The following is a 20,165-nucleotide window of genomic DNA, read 5'->3' on the forward strand; positions in this document are numbered from 1 at the left end:
GCATGCATCTACGTCTTAAACAAAATTATGTTTAGAGCAATGTACCTAAGCACAATATTCGGAGTTAGGAACTTAGAATAAAAGCAATCTGCATTGTTCCCTGCTGTACCTTCAATTAATTGAATTAACAACTACAAATTCGATCATATATAAGATAGATATATATTTTATTTGTATATATAGTTGTCTGAATTAAATTTTATAATTTTAATTTATTAGTTGAATTATTACATTTTTTATTCATTTGTCCTTGTGTACTTTGCGAAATGTGTAGTCATGTTCATGCATGCATGTCCGGACCAAATTTTAGATGATTGGAAAAGCATAAATGTTAACTGATCTTATCAGAATCTCAAATAATAATAATAATAATAACAATAATAATAATAATAATAAATCAAAATTGTCATTTAATTTCCATGTGCTCCAACAAATAGGGTATTGTCTTATATATATGCTGCCACCTCATAAAAAAAAGTAGTTAAGAGACAAAAAGTGGCAGCGAATGGCTTAGCAAGTTGGCCTTCTAATATAATCGTTGCATATTATATTATTGCATGTGTGTATATATAGATCTTTAATTTTTTTTTTAAGGATATTTTGATAACAATAATGTTAGGTAACGAGTAAATATTATTATTTTAGGTCAATATTTAATCAGTAATAATAATTTATATTCATAATTATAGAAATTTATATATAAAAAATATATATTATATATATATTTATTAGAATTTATATACATAAATTAATATAATTTATTTTTATATTTATTAAAATTTACATATATAAATTAAAAAAATTATTTATTAAAGATAATTTAACATATATACTGACTAACTACTAACCAAAATTACTAAAAATTATTATTCCCAAAAATTTTTGTTATGATAATACCTGCTAGACTTGATCACACGTTTGTAATTTTGTATGCAAGAGTGTATAACTTAAAATGATTATATATGAAAACCGTACTACCCCTCTATAATAGTAATGCCAAAAGGAATAGAGATGATTATGGGAGTAATTAGTAATTTTATATATGTCTTTTGCAATGGATGCAATTTATCCAACTATACTTTGTTTTTAAAATCAACCGCAAAACCTAATTTAGACAATACTATATCACACTTTTGATAAACTAAAAAATCCAAGCAAACTTGTCGATCTTTAATTGGTCATCGTATTTGTAAGTTTTTTTTTTCATCTACAATATTCGTAATTTGACAGGTTAAAAATTAGTGTATAGTAAATTTTAGCTTTATTTTAAAAGGTTATCACTAGTTAATAGATTGTCGCATGCATAAAACGAAATTTAAATTCTAATACTTATTTAAGATGATAAATAAAGTGGCAACTTGATTTGAATCATAGGTTAAGTTCAGAAAGTGAAATATAGAATTCATAACAACAATATTGTGAAAGAAAAAAAAAAAGATTTGTTTGATGTTTTTATATGTCCATCGTTAATGAATTTCATACCATTAAAATTAAGAAAAGATGATGGTGGGATGTAGATTCATATTAATATTACATAAATCACATTATGAAGTTATGCTAATAAAAATGTACAAAATTTCTAATAAATTTTTAGGGAGTAAGAAGATTAAGGAGTGACACTCTATGTCTAATTAAGCACCTAAAGAGGCAACCTAGTCCTGCCTCTAACTCTCTAACACACTCATCTACTCCCTCTAATCTTCTCTTAACTATTTCTAAATCATCCTTAACAAAACCATTGGTTTTCCTAACTATTGTGCATGGAAACACATCAATTTCATTACTATTGATGACCCTCTTTTTTCTAGAGAACAATAATAACCATTCACCAATATTATTCTTTTTCTTCAACACTTGTGGACACATAAAAATTAGTACTCTTCTCAACACCAAAATGGTTACAATGCTTAGTTCTCTTAGAACTTTAGACACATTTGATAAACAATGTGTCTTACTATTAACAAAGCCATGATTATTTTCCATTTTCTTCAATGATTTAAGGATCTTAGAGATTTCCCTCTTTGCCCTTTTCTTGAAACAAAAGTAATCACAAATCTGGCTCTTAATGCTGGAACAATCTTGACCCTTTCCGCGACGCAACGCCGATTGAAGATCTTGCGCGTGTTCTTTCGCGAGTTGCAACAATTCTCTTGCCGATCCACAAACATCAAGAAAAACAAGTGACATATCGAGCACTTTATCTAAGTACTTTTCTTGATCTTGATCATGAAGAAGAACCTTTTGGGAGAGTGAAGAACCAATGATTTGTTCATTCACACAATTGTACAAATGCACAAGCCTTGTTAATAAATCTGCATTCATAACACTACTACTAATTGTGATTGATGAATAATAATCCATTGATGATGATGAAGATGCTAATAATAATTCGAAATTCTTGAGCTCGATTTCGATGTCGTTGGATAAAGGGTGTAATCTAGAAGGCAAGCTAATGGATCTAACATGGTAGTGAACTTGATCTGAAGTTGCTACGAAATAATAAGAACACATTTTATTAATCTATGGTATAGTGGCTGGAATTCTATTAATGATGAAATGAACAACTTTGGTTTGAATGGACAACGTTTTATATATAAAAACCTTGGAAGAAGAAACCGGCCAACACATGGGTGCTTCATGTGCCAAGAAATTGATTTAATTTATTGTATGCATATGTCTTTTAATTTAAAAATATTATTAATTAATTAGTACCTATCATTCTGGCCAACAACTACCAATACCTAAATATTTTCTTTAGTTTCAAATCCATTATAGTTGCCAACATATACATAGTAACATATAGTTCTATTGCTATTTATGAACTCTATTTTTTTTTTTTTTTTTGAGAATTTAAGATTTAAGATTTAGAACTTAAATTTTAAAATTAAAATTTAATTAAGATAAAAATATTATTTCAAGATCTGATATCGATTGAAAAAATTAAGTTTTTAATTAAACTCTTAATTATATATATATATAATTAAATTAAATAAATCATAAATTCCCTGGTAAACCTGCATTTCACCACTTCCACTTCTATTTTAAAATAAAAATCTATGTATTGTGTATTTAAATTAAATACCAATTATTGAGAGCATATATGAGAGTGCAGACATGTACTATAGGCATGCTTTCTTATTGTCTCCACAATCATTAGCAGTGTACATTTTGATGAAATCCAAAAGCGCTGGCATTGCTTGATTCTCTAGTTTTTAATATCAATCTTGTAAGTAGTTCATTGTACATGAAAGAGAGAGGTGAATAAGTAAAATGAAGAAAAAGACAAAATGAGGCAGAATCTAGCATGGAATAATAGATTCAAAATCTAGGTTTTTTTGATTTGGTGTATAGGGCTACATATGGGTTATATATTCGGTCAAGCTTCCAACATGCACAAAATAATAATGTTAATTATGTGGGTGTGACCTAAAAATTCATCATCACCTGATTTATTTCTTAATTAAGAAATTAGGAGTTTGAATTTCGTTTTAAATATAAAAAATATTTTTTAGTAATTTATCTTTAAAGAATAATGTTAGATAGGATAATTAAGGTGCATTAAAATAAGTAATTATGATCAATTACATTCTATTAAGCGATGATATTGTTAGAGGTTGAGCAAAGAGTTTGCTCTGCTGCCTGCTCTGCTGCTTAGAGATGTTGTTAGCATTGTTCAGTTAGTTGGTTAGACTAGTAGGTTATGATTCAATTTTTCTGTTAGAATTAGTGGCCCTCTGCTGATTCAGCAGAAGCTTCTAGGCCAGTGCTCAGTTATTCAGTTAGTTGTCAGCTGTCATAGATCAAGTTAGTTGCTAGAAGGTTCAGCTGTGTCTATAAATGCCAACACTCATGTGTATTGAGACAGTTTTTCGCTCAAGCATCAATACACACATGCTTTCAGTCCCATTCTTCTTTCTTCCCTTTTTCTGAATTCACTCTGAGGCCTGGTACCTTTCATGGTATCAGAACCTTCAGCTTCACATCTTTACACATCATGATCCAAGATCCAAGAACAGTCATGGCTCAAGGATTCACAGCAACTCCAATTTCAATGAAACTGGATGAGGAGAACTTCTTGCAATGAAAGGATCAAGCAATTTCGACAATAGAAGGAAACGATATGCTGAGCCACATTACAGGACAAGGAGTTCCTCTACAGTTCGTGACTTCAGAAGATGGAAGAAATACAACTGCAAATACATAATATCAGCAGTGGAAACGACAAGATGCACTTCTAAAATCATGGTTGTTAGCCTCTATGAGCAAGCCTTTCACCATCAGAATGGTAGGATGCACGTATACACAACAGGTGTAGAAAAGGTTAGAAGATCACTTCTCCTCACAAATCAAAGCTAAGGTGATGTAGCTGAAGAACAAACTCAGCACTCTCCAAATTGAAGGATCTGTAACTGAGTATATACTAATGATCAAAGGCACAATTGATGCACTGGCCTCTGTAGGAGAGATGATGAAAGAAAGTGATCATGTGAGCGCAATCTTGAATGGCTTAACAGAAGAGTACTCATCAGTTTACACTTTAGTACTTGCCAGGTCAGAAAGCATAACTGTTGCTGAGTTGGAAGCACTGCTACTAGCTCATGAAAGCATGCTTGCAAAATTCAGAAAGCCTGAAGCGTTTATGCAAGCAAATATAGCAGAGTTCAGAAACTATAACCAGCATCCACAAGCAAGAAGATGAGGCTTCAGAGGTGGATTCAGAGAAAGAGGAGGCAGAATGTTTAGAGGAGGTAGAAATTTTTCTGGTGAAGGAAGGCCATCACAAGATTCAGCAAATGGGGCATAATTCACAAATGAAAGAGGTCAGTTTAGCGGAAGAGGAAGATCATATAGTACTAAAGGATATGAAAATGACAGAACACAATGTCAGTTGTGCAACAAGTTTGGCCACACTGCAAGAACCTGTTGGTACAGATACAGTGAGGACCAATATGAAGAAGAAAGTTATAGAAAAGAAGGATACAGTCACAGCAGCTCAGATAAGCTTGCTTAGCCTGAATCTAACTTTTGCAACATGCTATCAACACCAGCACAGTCCAGGACCCAAACTGGTATCCAGATTCGGGTGCTACATACCACATGACTCATAAGGAACAAATCTGATGGAAAAAGAAGAATACTGTGGCAAAGAGCAAGTTGTGATCGGCAATGGAATAGGTTTGCAAATCTCATTTATTGGAAATTCTTGTTTTAAAACAAATCTAAGCTCTAGGTTATTGCATATGAGGAAATTGCTATGTGTTCCTGAAATTACTAAGAACTTGATGAATGTCCACCAATTTTGCTGTGACAACAAGATCTTTTTTGAATTCCATGATGATAGGTGCTGTATAAATACTAAAGACACAAAGGAGATTGTGCTTCAAGGCACAGTAGAGAGAGGCCTCTATAAGTTTGCTAATCTTCACAACACACAAACACCAACTGCTTATGTCTCTACAGTAAGAAATAAGGATGAGTCTTTACTTTGGCATGCTAGATTAGGCCATCCAAACCATAATGTACTCTCAAAATCATTAAAAGCCTACAAAATCCCTGTCTCACCCGAAAAGATAAGTTACTCAGCTTGTTGTATAGAAAAATCACACCAATTGCCTTTTCCCTCTTCACAAATAATGTACACACATCCTTTGCAGCTTGTGTATTCGGATATTTAGAGGCCTGATCCCCTCCCAGATAGAAATAAAAATTGGTATTTTGTGAATTTTATTGATGCCTTTTCAAAGTTTACCTGGCTGTACCTAATCAAGACTAGAGCTCAGTTAAAAACAGTGTTTAATAATTTCCAACAAATGGTTGAATTGTAACTTAACACTAAACTAAAGTCAATACAAAGTGATAATGCTGCTGAGTATATTAGCCTATCAAAAAGTTTGCAGGATAAAGGAGTGGTGCATAGGTTCTCCTGTCCTCATGTTCACCAACAAAACGACTCAGCTAAAAGGAAGCATAGGCATGTGGTAGAAATTGGACTCACTCTACTGGCAGCAGCATCATTGCCTATAAAGTTCTGGGGGGAAGCGTTCACTACTGCCGTCAAACTCATCAATATACTACCAACACCTGTTTTGAATGGTTTATCCCCAGCTGAGAAGCTGTTTGGAAAGCCACCCTCGTATGAAAATCTCAAAGTGTTTGGTTGCTTGTGTTTCCCACACCAAAGGCCTTACAATAAGCACAAACTGGAGTTCAGATCTTCTCCATGTACATTCATTGGCTATGGAACTTCACACAAAGGGTACAAGTGTCTCACCCAGCAAGGAAAGGTTATTATCTCACCAAATGTAGTGTTTTTTGAAGACTAGTTTCCTTACAAACAATTTTCCAAAAACAATCAACCAGCAGTCTTAGAACTTCAAAATTCAACTCCAACATTCCGCAAACTCCCAAATCTTAACCCTGTCAACAATCAGCCTCAAACCAGCTCCAACCCTTCAAATAGCCAACAAGAGCCTGCAATAAGTAACAATATCAATACCCTGCAGTCAAGTAATCCTCAAGTCACTCAACAAGCCCCTACAGCATCCTCGTCAGCCCTAATTCCTATCCCCATCAATGACATTGATATTGTCCTACCTATCACTGACCCTCAACCTGTACAACTAGTACCTACCCAGAACCTTCACCCAATGGTAACCAGAGGTAAAGCTAGAATAGTTAAGCCTAAGCTCTTCTTGGCAAGTGTAGAACCAAGAAATGTTCAGCAAGCACTCAAGGTCCCTGAATGGAAGGCAGCAATGGACACAGAATATAAGGCTTTGATAAAAAATAATACATGGAAGCTGGTGAAACTTCCTCCTAATAAAGATGCAGTTGGAAGCAAGTGGGTTTTTCAAATCAAGTAGCAGACGACTCTTTGCAAAAGTACAAGGCCAGGTTGGTTGCTCAAGGCTTTGCTCAAAAGCCAGGCTCTGACTTTACAGAAACCTATAGCCAGTAGTCAAGCCTACATCCATAAGACTGCTACTCTCAATTGCCTTGTCAAGATCCTGGACAATTAGGCAATTAGACGTGAACAATGCCTTCTTATATGGGGACTTCATTGAAGAAGTGTACATGAGACAGCCCCAAGAGTATGAGCAAGAGGATCCTTCATTAGTGTGCAAGTTAACTAAAGCTCTCTACGGACTTAAGCAGGCTCCTAGGGAGTGATACCATAAGCTGGCATGTGGGTTAAAAGATCTTCGTTTTGCAGCAACCAAGTCAGACATAGCAGTGTTTGTTCGTGACAGCAACAATTTAAAAACTTATGTTCTTGTGTATGTAGATGACATAATTGTAATAGGTGAGTCAGCCAGTTTGGTCAAGAAAGTCATTCAGCAGCTAAATTTGAAGTTTGCTCTAAAAGACTTGGGGGATTTGCATTACTTTCTTGAAATTCAAGTCACCAAAACTAAAGTTGTAGGTCTAGTATTCACACAGCAAAAATACATTGAAGAATTGATGAAGAAGGCTAGCATGGTAGGGTGCAAAGGTGTCACACGCCTCTTCCCTCTACAACCAAAATCACAGCTCTTGGTGGGTCAAGCTTTAATGACCCAAGCCTTTACCGCTTTGTAATAGGTAGTCTGCAGTACTTGACTATTACCAGGCCTGAAATTTGCTATACTGTCAATAAACTTGCTCAATTTGTTCAATCTCTTCGAGATTCACTTTGGAAGATGGTGAAACGTGTGCTGAGATATTTAAGTGAAACTGCAAGTCACGGTCTCCATATAAAGAAAGACACTGCTCTGAGGAATACTGCCTACAGTGACTCTGACTGGGCTGGTGATCCAGAACATCGAAAATCAACTAGTGGATACTGTATATTTCTTGGCTCTAACCTGATTTCATGGTCTTCGAAGAAACAGACAGTCGTGGTCAGATCAAGCACTGAGGCTGAGTACAGAAGCATGGCAGATATAGTAGCAGAGTTGATTTGGATAAGGAACTTGATGGTTGAGTTAAAACTCCCTATTCCTGAGGAACCAATGTTGTACTGTAACAATTTAAGTGCTGTTATTAGCAGCAAATCTTATTTTGCATTCCAAATCTAAACCTTTTGAAATAGATCTCCATTTTATTAGAGATCATGTTAATGGAAAAGAAATCAGGATGAGTCATATCCCAGGAGCTATGCAAATAGCTGATGTATTCACAAAGGCTGTTTCATCTGAAGCCTTCCTACACTTCAGAAGCAAGCTCAATGTCAGTGACCAACAACAAGTTGCAAGTGTTCCTCAGAAAGTGGAAGCCAGAGATGATGTTGTCAGGCAAAAGGAAGCTGTAAGAAAAAGAAATTAGAGATAATGTTAGAGGTTGACAGAAGCTCTAAGAGAAGGAAATTAGAGATGATGTTAGAGGTTGAGCAAAGAGCTTTCTCTGCTGCCTGCTCTACTGTTTAGAGATGTTGTTAGCATTGTTCAGTTAGTTTGTTAGACTAGTAGGCTGTGATTCAATTTTTTTGTTAGAATTAGTGGGCTCCTGCTGACTCAGCAGAAGCTTCTAGGCCAGTGCTTAGTTATTCAGTTAGTTATAGTTAGTTGCCAGCTATCATAGATCAAGTCAGTTGCTAGAAAGTTCAGCTGTGTCTATAAATGCCAATACTCATGTGTACTGAGACAGTTTTTCGCTCAAGCATCAATACACACATGCTTTCAGCCCCATTTTTCTTTCTTCCCTTTCTCTGAATTCACTCTGAGAACTAGTACCTTTCAGATATTATACTTATACACAATATTTTTTTTATTTTTATAAAATTTAAGTGAAATACACAAATAGCTCATGTTGTAATGTATCCATAGCAGTGTTAATTGTTAAATAGCAAAATTTTTCTGTTTAAAAAAGTATATGAAACCAACTCCTAACCATCCAAAAATTAAACTATATATTCAATTATTTATAATTATTTTATTTAATTTTATTCATTTATAATTTAAAATATTTGTTATTAATGAGTTTTAACGCCAAAATCAAGTTTAAAAGGATACGTTCCTTAACTCTCAACGAGAATCATGATATACCTTCCTAGTCTTCAATCACTCTCCCTCTCGTCAACCTTCGATAAATCTTTTGCTCTCATCCAAACAGCAAGCACCAACCTTCTTCATCCAAGACATTCTCATATATAGCGCTCCTTTGTCGGTTACTCTCGGTCGTTAACGTTATTAGCGGTGCTGCGATTGATCGTGGTGCAAGTGCTTTCCGAAAACGGTGCAATAATTCACTCTTCTTTTGTTTCGTTTTTTTTTTTCATGTAAGTAAATTGTATTTGGTTAGTCTCGTGTGAATGCTTTTTTTTCTATACTAAGTAGATATTTTTTTTCTATTTGATTGGATGTTTCTGTAATGGTATTGTTGTTATTTGAGTGTCTAATGATGAGGTTTTTCTATAACTCTTATTAGGATTTGGAAGATTCTTTTTATTAATTTTGGATGTTTTTTTCCTTATGTTTTGTACGTTTTTTTCTTAGAATTTGAATGATTCTTTTTTATTAGTTTTGGATGTTTTTTTCTTATGTTTTGTATGTTTTTTTTCTTAAGATTTAGATGATTCTTTATCTTATATTTTGGTATTTTTTTTAGAGTTTGGACGTTTTTTTTAGAAAGATAAATTAGAATTTACGTGATAAATAGTAAAAAGTAAATTAGAGTAAGAAGAAATAATTAATAATCATTAATTTTGTATCTTTTAAAAATTAAAATTTAAATAATTATTAATTAATGACAATTAATGAATATGGAATGCAATTCAAAAATCTTTGTTGGCTTGTTGTTGGCTATACCCCTCTTGATTTCCTAGCAAAATTCTTTGTGTTTTGGCAATATAAATAAATAGGGAGTCACATAGATAAAGAGTCTAAAACGTCTTTTTTTTTAAAATATTTTTTAGTAATTAAAATTTAACACATATAATCGATTAAACGGTGTTATTTTTGTCAAAATTTGACCAGACAAATTAATTTGACCGAAAAAATGGTGAATTAAATCTTGAACTGGTTTAAATTAATATTATTTTTTTATAAAAAATGACTACAACATTCTTATTATAAAAAATGACTAAAATACTTCTATTATATATATTAATTTTGAGTATCCTAAATTTTAGTCTGTTACTTTTCTGGGATCATAGGGTTAGGATTTAGAATTTTCAAAATTAATAATAATATATATATATATATATATATATATATATATATATATATATATATATATATATATATAACAGGAGTATTTTAGTCTTTTTCTATAATAAAGGTATTGCAGTCATTTTTTATAAAAAAATATTAATTTAGGTCGGTTCAAGATTTGATACACTATTATTTTGGTCAAATTAATTTGTCTAACCTAATTTTGATAAAAATAACACGATTTAATCGATTATATGTTTTATATTTTAAATTACTAAAAAACATCTTAAAAGAAATGTTTTAGATGTCTTTATCTAAGTAACTCCCCAATAAATAAGATTGCTTAAATTATGTTGAGACTCGTTAGAGTGTGCATAAAGATACTAAAAGAACAAGAAATAATGATTACTACTACTTCCTATTTTATACACAAACATTATATACATTACTCTATTATAATATAATGTAGGTAGGTACATTGCATTCATGTTATAAATAAGAATTTAATTAATTTTGATGCATTGTATATCAGTATAAAGTATATATATTTAATTATGTAATGTTATATCAATAAAAATAATTATTTTTTACATCAACCACTTAAATAATTATCTAAAAGAACGGATATAATTACATAACTGTCAGTGCATCAGAATTAAACTCTATAAATTAAATAATCCTAATCTTTTTGCATTCCATGTGATGTAGGCTTCCGTAAAATGGTACAATAATACAATATACATTCGTATAAGACATGATTTTTGTTGTCTACTTGTCTCCAATGATTAGAGCATGTGTAAGTAAAACAAAAATTTAAGGATAATTTAATTAGTCAACTTCATTTAATTTTAGACTTGTCGCTTTGAAACATTAGCATCAATTCTAATCAATCTTGTGTGAAAATGACATAACTTCTTCTCAATTACCATACCAACAACAAGGGGACGAAATAATGAAGAACCTTTTTTGATTGTCATGTGAGATGTTTCATACGGTCTTCATACCTTGTCTTTCGATGTGTAAAAACATTGCAACTTGTTAAACAAATTAAAGATTGTGTTGTTAATGCCAGTGGTGGTGGCTTGATCATATGAGAATATTATTATTGTGTTAGGAGTAATTAGGACATATATAAATTAAGTTGAAGAAGTAGATACTCTCACCATCGTTTGGTAAGATGTGGAAAAAAAAATTCTAACTTAACTCTTTCTTTAGTGCGTATAATTTTTTTTGTATGTTTCTCTTCTTAAATTCTAAACCACCAAAAATATATATCAAATATATTTTAAAGGTTAACCACCAAAAACGTCTCCGAATTATTCAAACGCTGACAGAAATGCATCCAAATTTTACTATCGACAAAAATACCTTTAAATAATTTAAAAACATAACAATAATACCCAACAATAAATATATATTTTCAAAAAATATCTTAGAGAATGAATTTTGATGTGGTTTTTTACAAGAATAATTTAAAAAAATGAGATATTATTATTCTTAAAATTTGATAATTTTTTTCTAAGTATATATTTTTTTGTGATTTTTTAAAAGTATTATTAGTTGTTAACAAAAAAATTACAAAAAAATATATATACTCAACGAAAAATTACCAAATTTTAAGGATAAGAATATCTCATTTTTTTAATCATGCTTGGAAAAAATTGTATCAAAATTCAATCTCTAATATATTTTTTGAGAAATACATATTTAATGTTAGATAATCTTGCAAAAAAACTAACATTAAATATGTATTTATCAAAAAATATATTAGAGATTGAATTTTGATGTAATTTTTTGCAAACATAATTAGAAAAATAAGATATTATTATTCTTAAAATTTGGTGATTTTTTGTTAAGTATATATTATTTTGTGATTTTTTAAAAGTATTATTGGTTATTAACAAAAACAATTATAAAAAAATTATATACCTAACAAAAAATTACCAATTTTTATGTATAATAATATATTATTTTTATAATTATGCTTGCAAAAAATTGCATCAAAATTCAATCTCTAAGGTATTTTTTGAAAATATATATTTACTGTTGAGTATTGTTGTGTTTTTAAATTATTTGAAGACATTTTTGTCGATAGTAAAATTCGGGTGTATTTTTGTGAGCGTTTAAATAATTTAGGGACATTTTTAGAGGTTAACCCTATATTTAAATTTTATACTTGTTTATGTTTTATTTTGAGATTCTGATTATCATAGACTTATTAGAATATACTATTCTTGATGATAATAGAACATTTTTTTTTAATATTGGGTCAAAGTTGGTGTTATCCACCAAAATGACGAAACAGGGGAATTTAACGTCGCTATGGGAGTCGTCAAATACTGCAAGGAAGACGTCAACGCCGTTATGTGGAAAACGTCATTGACGTTTTGATCAAAACGTCACCGACGTTTTGTTTTGCATGATCAACACGTGGCAATTACTTCTCTCTTCCCACACGATTAATGAAAACGCCAACTCTCTTCTTCCTTCATTCTTTCTTCTTCAGGCCATAGCTTCCATTATCCACTTTGTTTGAAGAAGCTGGAAGTTACCATTTATTTACCCCACATCCCCACAACAACAAAAAACAGCAGCCCCACATTCCCGCAACAAGAAAAACGGCATTAGTCAAAGATAGAAAAATGTTAGTAATTTAAACGTATTATTAGTAGTTAGTTAGGGTATTATTGTTTTGAACTCAAAAAAAAAAAAAACAGTATATAATATTTTTAAAATAGTTTTTTGGTTACGTAGATGAATAAATTAATTATTAGTTCTTGATTAGGAGTTGTAAAAAATATATTATCTTTGTTATAGTTATAATTATAATAATAATATTAATTGTTAGCGTATCGTTAGTGTATATATTATTCGTTGAATGTTAGTATAGATTTTTTTAATTTTAATTTTGTTTAATTATTTTTTTTAAAAAAACAGAATTTTTATTAATTTTAGTTTGAATTTATATAATTTATGTGAAAAAAAAGGAAAGGCCGCTTTAGAATTTTTGTTTAGTTTTGTTTTAATTTTTACTTATTTGAGAAACAGAGGTTTTTAGTAATTTCAGTTATATTTTAAATAATTTATTCAAAAAAAAATTAATAATTTTAGTTTTATTTAAAATAATTGATTTCAAAACAGAATTATTTATTTAATTCGGATAAAATTTTTTAGTGATTTAGGTTTTTAGGTTAAAATTTAACTAAAATATATAGTCTTAATTATTATCTAATGAGCATGGGTTATTTTTTAAATTTTTTTATATAAAATATTAGGTGTTTTAGTTTTTATTAGTTTAAATTTTTAGTTAATTTATATGTGTAGCGCGTGAAGTTTTTAATAATAAAATTGAATTATTATTAATTATTAATATATATATATATATACCATTACGTTTTTTTATTTTATTTAATTATTGGAAAACAAAATTATTGTTATTAAATTTTAGTATGTTTAGTAATTTTAGACATTTTTGCAATATATATTAAAAATAATAGAAACATATTTAGATCGGATAATTAGTAATTCTTAGGATATGTGTTTAGTAAATAGATAAAGAGTTATTATTATTATTATTTTTGGTAAAAAATAAAAAAAGTATATAAGTAATTTCTTTCTATATTAATTTAGTGTAGCGTTAAAGACAAAAATGGGAAAACGTGACATCACACGTGCTGACGAGCATATATCAGAATATCTTCAATATCCTATATATGTAAGTAATTTTTGTATGTACTGTTATGCTTAATAATGAATAATTCAATTAGTATTTATAAATTATTTGAATTTTTAGTAATTATTAATTATATTTGTTACTAAACCGAGTATTAGTTTAGTAATATTGACTAGTTCTGGTTATTGATAGTTAGTTATTATTTTTGTTATCAGGGTTCAAGAAATTTGCACACTAGACACTTACACCAAATAGACTCATATGATGCTAGGGTGGAAGAACAACTCAGAGAGAGCAGATTCTATCGTATATCTCAGATTGGAAGGATCATGTCTCACGGTCCAACTATAGACGCACTAGTTGAAAGGTGGCGGCTTGAGACGCACACATTCCATCTTCCACATGGCGAGTGCACGATTACGTTGGAGGACGTTGCCATGATTTTTGGACTCCGAACTCACGGCTTGCCAGTTACTGGATCAACTGACCACAGCACAAGTGGGTTAGAAAATGAGTGCATGACCCAATTTGGTATTGCTCCTGGCCCGAACGACCATAGAGGAAGCGGAGTCAAGCTAGCATGGTTCCACACCCTAAAGCGGCGCCAACATTTGACTGACGCAGTAAGTAGAGAAATTTATGTAAAATGTCACATAATGTGTCTATTTGGAACAACTTTATTTAGTGACAAGTCTGGAATCAGTGTGCACTGGAAGTATTTGCCGTTGCTTCGTGACTTTTCTCAGATTCACAAGTTTAGTTGGGGTTCAGCTTGCCTTGCACACATGTATCGATCCTTATGTCGGGCATCTAGGTATGATTGCAAGGACATTGATGGTCCTATGCCATTGCTCCTTGTATGGGCATGGTTACGAATGCCATCAATAGGACCACTGCCGATGGATACTAGCTTTCCACTTGCTCGCAGGTAAAATTTAGCTAAGATATGGATTTAGTGATTTTTACTGTAGTAACTGATATTATGAATGACTTATGATTTAATTTGATGTGGTGAGTGGTTGATGGTTGAAATGATTTATGAATTGAGGGAACCCTTAAGGGTGGTTAAGTCCAGTTTTAGGGGAGGTTATGTCCAAATTTTTATAAAAATATGAGTTATTGCAATATGCCAGGTGGAATGATTATCAATCAGCTGTAGAGCAGTATAAAAATTGGACAACTGCTGATGTCAGGAGAAGGTTGGACAATCTTTCTCCGGACGGGGTATGTGTTTCATCATTTAGATTTGATGTTAAAAATTGATTGCTCATTTATAACTTTGAGATTTAATGTGTTTTTTACAGTTTGTGTGGGATGCATACAGTCCCAATCGGATTGCGCCACATCTTATTCCATTTGAGATCAACGATGGTGCAGAGCTCTGGAGTGCGACTGTGCCTTTAATATACTTTGAGACTGTGGAGTGGCATCCCACTGATAGGGTCAGAAGACAATTTGGCTTTCATCAAGACCCGCCAGTTGAACCAACGAAACTCGGCGCGTCCCACAACATAGTGCTGACGGGACCCAGAAACAAGAACTGGGGCGTAGAACACGAAAAATGGATCTCACAGTGGTTAAACAGTCCTGCATCCGTATTGACCGGTGCACATGGTGACCATTATCAACCTTCTGAGCAGTACATGGACTGGTATATTCGTAGTTTCGGTCATCACCTGCGTCTCTTCGAGCATGCCAATGAAGAACAACAACCACAGCAAGAGCAATCACATCAAGAAGAGCAACCAACTCAGCAACAACACCCACCACTGCAAGATCAACAACCTTATTCACAGCCATATACATACCCACCATATCCATACCTACCACATCCACAAGCATATGCATACCCACCATACGCACCATCATATTCACAACCTTTCACTCAGCCTGTTATATCATATCCACCATACTCACAGGAATATGCACAACATTTCACTCAGCCTACCATACAGCCATACACACAGCCCTCTACGATGCACGAGGAATACATACCATCCCAGACACCGCACTATTCGTTGACACAAATACTAGGGACATCGACACATGATGAGGAACAGTATAGGCATATTATTGATTGGGTTCAGGGTCCTGAGTCATCTCAATGGGTAGATAATTTATTCTCTACCCAGGACCCTGTACAGGTGCCGGTGCCTCAAGAGGGTCCTGGTCGATTATCTTTGGATGCGAGCCGTCCACCGCGGTCCTTTTCTGAGTACTCTATGTCGAGGAGCTCTGTTGATTCTGGTAGGAGTGTCCATAGGGGGATTGGATGTCGGCAGACTCCGACACGGATTTCTATGCCCGAAGAGGATGAGGAGGAGATTGACAATGCGGTTGAGGAGACTAGTTTAGGGGAGCATGAAGTCGATCAGGTTGGTTTAGTTCCTGATGCGGTTGATGAGGGCGGTACAAGTGATGAAATGGTTGACGAAGCTGGTGCAGGTAATTTGATTGTTATGCATTGAATGTGATTGATATTTATGTTTATGAGATATTATTTAGTGATATAGTAATAGTATTGTGTTAAATTATTTTTGGCTGTTGATTTAGGTTTGCTATTCACCCCATTGTTTCTTGATTAGGGTTGGTAATCATATTATCGATACATTAGTATTGACCAGTGCTAATTTTTGTTATCATTCAGGTGCCCAGGATAAGGGATATGACCTTAGGATTGACCCAGCTCGTAAAAGTGCCTCTAGATGGTCTCCGTCAACCATTAAAAAGAGGGTGAAGAAAGGATGTTCCAAAATGGCAAGAAACATGAAGAAAATTTTCTCTAAATGAACCATTGTACTAATATTTATTATGCATATATAGAGAGACTAGTGTTTAATAATAGTGTACACTAGGGTTTAGAGAGTTGTGAACATAGTTGATGAATTGTTGAGATTGAAAGAACCCTAAAGGGTGGTTAAGTTCATTTTTAGAAGAGGTTATGTCCGAATTTTCTTAAAAATGTAAGACTTTAACTATTGAATTGTGTGAAATGTGACTTGAAAGAACCAAACTTCAACTGAATATCACCTAAACAAGTTAAATGGACAACACTAAAAAAGAGATTAAATCAATTACATGGATACAACTAAAGATAAGATCAACTGAGTTACACGGATACAACTGAATACAAGAGTAAATAACATAAATGGGACAATAAAAAATTAGCTAACTTGACAACTACTCATTCGGGGCCGAACCACTAGCACTAGCTGCTCCACGATGCGGGCATCTACTTCGGCTGTGACCCTCACCACCACAAAGTCTACAACGCCTAGGACCACGTAAATCACGCACATCCATCTCATTCAAGAAGCGTGTTTTTTTAGGACGACCTTTGGCCACTCGCCTAAGGTGAGGATTTGGTACTAGTCGTGGTCCTTGATACACAGGCCATGTTGTTGGATTTCCTAGTGGCCTGAATCGGGTTCTATACACCTTTCGGATCTCTGCCATTGTATATACCTCATGCACATACTGCTTCCAATCTAGGTGCTGGTTTGCACAACAGGCAAATACATGGCGACAAGGAATTCGATCGACCTGAAACTCACCACAATCGCAATGTCTTAGACGCAGATTTACTGCAAACTCTAAACCACTGGGCATCTCTCGTACTTCAAAAACTTCATTTTGCCTGTCAAATAAATTAACTTGGATATTTCCTGATGCCGTTTGATTAGACTGGATTTTCTCAGTTGCATACTCAGAGAATAAATGACCTGCACTTATACAAGCCTCAGCCTCGGCCCTCTTCCTTGTGAACAAGGCATTAAGTCTGTAAAAAGTTGCCTTGACAAGGGCTGTCACAGGAAGATTACGTGCTCCTTTCAAAACTCTGTTAATGCACTCCACTAGGTTAGTGGTCATGTGTCCCCAGCGATGTCCCTCATCATATGCCAAGGCATATTGTGATCGAGGAATATTGTCGAGCCACTGCTTGTAAGCCACACCCCTCTCACAATATCTCTCGTAACGCATGTTGAATTCACGGACTGTTCTAGAATAGCCTGCCATAAGAGAACAACGGAATCCAGATAATACCATAAGTTTATTGTTAACTTTTCACCGTCGGCCACAAACTGCATAAAATGTAAATAATTTATTTACCTATGTTGACAATCAGCTTCTGCATTCCTGGCACTTTGAACCTTCTCAAGAAGTTAGAAGCGATGTGCCTGATGCAAAACATGTGAATAGCCCTCGGATATTGCCATGCTCCATCACTACGACCTACAGCTGAGATAATGGACTCGTGTCGATCAGAGATAAGACCAACACCATCTCGATTTACTACATGCGTTCGTAGATGGTTAAGAAAAAAGTGCCAAACATCGGCGGTCTCACCCTCGACTATGGCAAATGCAAGAGGCACGATATTCCCATTTCCATCTTGTGATACTGCAACCAAAAGAGCCCCTTTATATTTTCCATACAAGTGTGTGCCGTCTACCTGTACCAGTGGCTTGCAGCTTCTAAATGCTTTAATACAAGGATAGAAAGCCCAAAAGACTCGCGTCAAAATCTTGAGATCCTCAACCAACTCATCCCCTCGGTAAGCATATGCAGTTTCGTACTCAACAGCTGCTGATGGTTCTTTTGCAACCATTGCTTCAAACCATGTCGGCAAAGCTTCATAAGAAGCTTCCCACCCACCCAATATTTTCTCAACTGCTTTTTGTTTGGCCAACCATGCTTTGCGATAACTTATTGTATAGTTGAACTTCGACTGCACTTCAGCAATTACAGATTTCACCTTTAGAGATGGGTCGGCTTCAACCAATGATTTTATCGCTTCTGCAATTGTACCAGAGTCCAGTTTGGCATGATCTTGAGAGATAGTAGATCTGATGCACGTGTGACTACCGTTATACCTCCTTATCACCCAACAATACTGTCTTTTTATAAGACTAACTCTGATAAGCCAATCACAACTTGTTCCGTAATGTACGCATTTAGCATAAAATGTTGTCGGTTCAGATTCATACACCCTATAATCGACGCCCCTCTGAATGGTATACTCTTTAACTGCTGCAATCACAGCTTCTCTAGAGTTAAACTCCATTCCAACGACGAATTCACCATCTACAACAACAGTAGGAACTGCACGAATGATAAAACAAAATAAGAATAATAATTTCTATAACTTCCGTTAGATAATAATACTAATAATAATATTTATAATAATTAGTGTTAATTATAATAACAATAACGTACCAATACTAATAATAACTCAAATAATTCTTCTAACGCATAATAACAATAATAACAATAATACTAATAATAATAAAAATAATTTATATAATTACCGTTGCATAATAATAATAATAATAATAATAATAATAATAATAATAATAATAATAATAACTTCAGTTTCATAAAAAGACTAATAATAATTAGTAATAATAATAATAATAACAACGTAACAATACTAATAATAATTCAAATATTCCTAACAACAACAACAATAATAATAATAATAATAGTAACTTCAGTTTCATAAAAAAACTAATAATAATTAGTAATAATAATAATAATAACAACGTAACAATACTAATAATAATTCAAATATTCCTAACAACAACAACAACAACAACAACAACAACAACAATAATAATAATAATAATAATAATAAATTTACCTCTATTGACATATTTTCAGGAAATTCTGGAACATGCATGGCATCAAGATTCAAAATATGCATAAACGATGGCTCTCCTGATAGATGTTGATCCACTAGTGCATTAGCAACATCTGCTACATTTCCCTCAACTGATATATCATCTTCTTCCACATCTTCAGTTGGACCAACAACTTCATAATTACCTTCAAACTCTTCATCACTTTCGGTATTTTAACCCATCCAGTCTATATTAGGTTCCGGAAAATCAATATCTTCAATTTCTTCAAACTCAACATATAACTCGATGAGTGAGGCTCGTGCTCTAGTTTGATGGTAGGTCAAAAACATTCCTTGTATACTAGCTTCATCCGCCACGTGCATTACTTGAAATTGAACGAAACCACCAAATACTAACACAGGCTGCCTATATAAAATATTGGTCACTCTCTTCCGGCCTTGCTGACCTACACTCTGACAGAGTACACTCTTAAGTCCTTCATATGTTATTGAAAAAGGAACAATAATAACTCATGGATTCTCACACAAAAAACTCACACCTTCATGTGTATCATACAAAATCTGACCATTGAAATATATTTTTAAACTAACATAACTCTCCATTTTATACACTTATTACATTTACCCACAACTTATTTCACTCAACATGCAGAACAACTTTAACTGCTAAAGAATGAAGAACAGCTAAAGAAGTAAGAACAAATTCAACTGCTAAAGAAGA

At 33.0% G+C, this 20,165-nt stretch overlaps 2 protein-coding genes across 2 annotated transcripts; both read right to left on the reverse strand.

Annotated features, from left to right (window-relative positions):
• Nucleotides 1-1,590: 1,590 nt before the first annotated feature.
• Nucleotides 1,591-2,511, reverse strand: LOC112805096 (uncharacterized). The gene has a single exon (XM_025847587.1). It carries the CDS (start codon nt 2,509-2,511, stop codon nt 1,591-1,593), a length of 921 nt encoding a protein of 306 aa, XP_025703372.1.
• A 14,472-nt stretch (nt 2,512-16,983) lies between these two features.
• On the reverse strand, nt 16,984-19,807 carry LOC112805217 (uncharacterized). Its single transcript, XM_025847645.1, has 3 exons — nt 19,663-19,807; nt 17,914-18,906; nt 16,984-17,813 (listed from the first exon to the last, which is right to left on the reverse strand). Exons 1-3 carry the CDS (start codon nt 19,805-19,807, stop codon nt 16,984-16,986), a joined length of 1,968 nt encoding a protein of 655 aa, XP_025703430.1.
• Nucleotides 19,808-20,165: the final 358 nt, after the last annotated feature.

This window comes from Arachis hypogaea, chromosome 1, assembly GCF_003086295.3.
Source record: "Arachis hypogaea cultivar Tifrunner chromosome 1, arahy.Tifrunner.gnm2.J5K5, whole genome shotgun sequence".
NCBI lineage: Eukaryota > Viridiplantae > Streptophyta > Magnoliopsida > Fabales > Fabaceae > Arachis > Arachis hypogaea.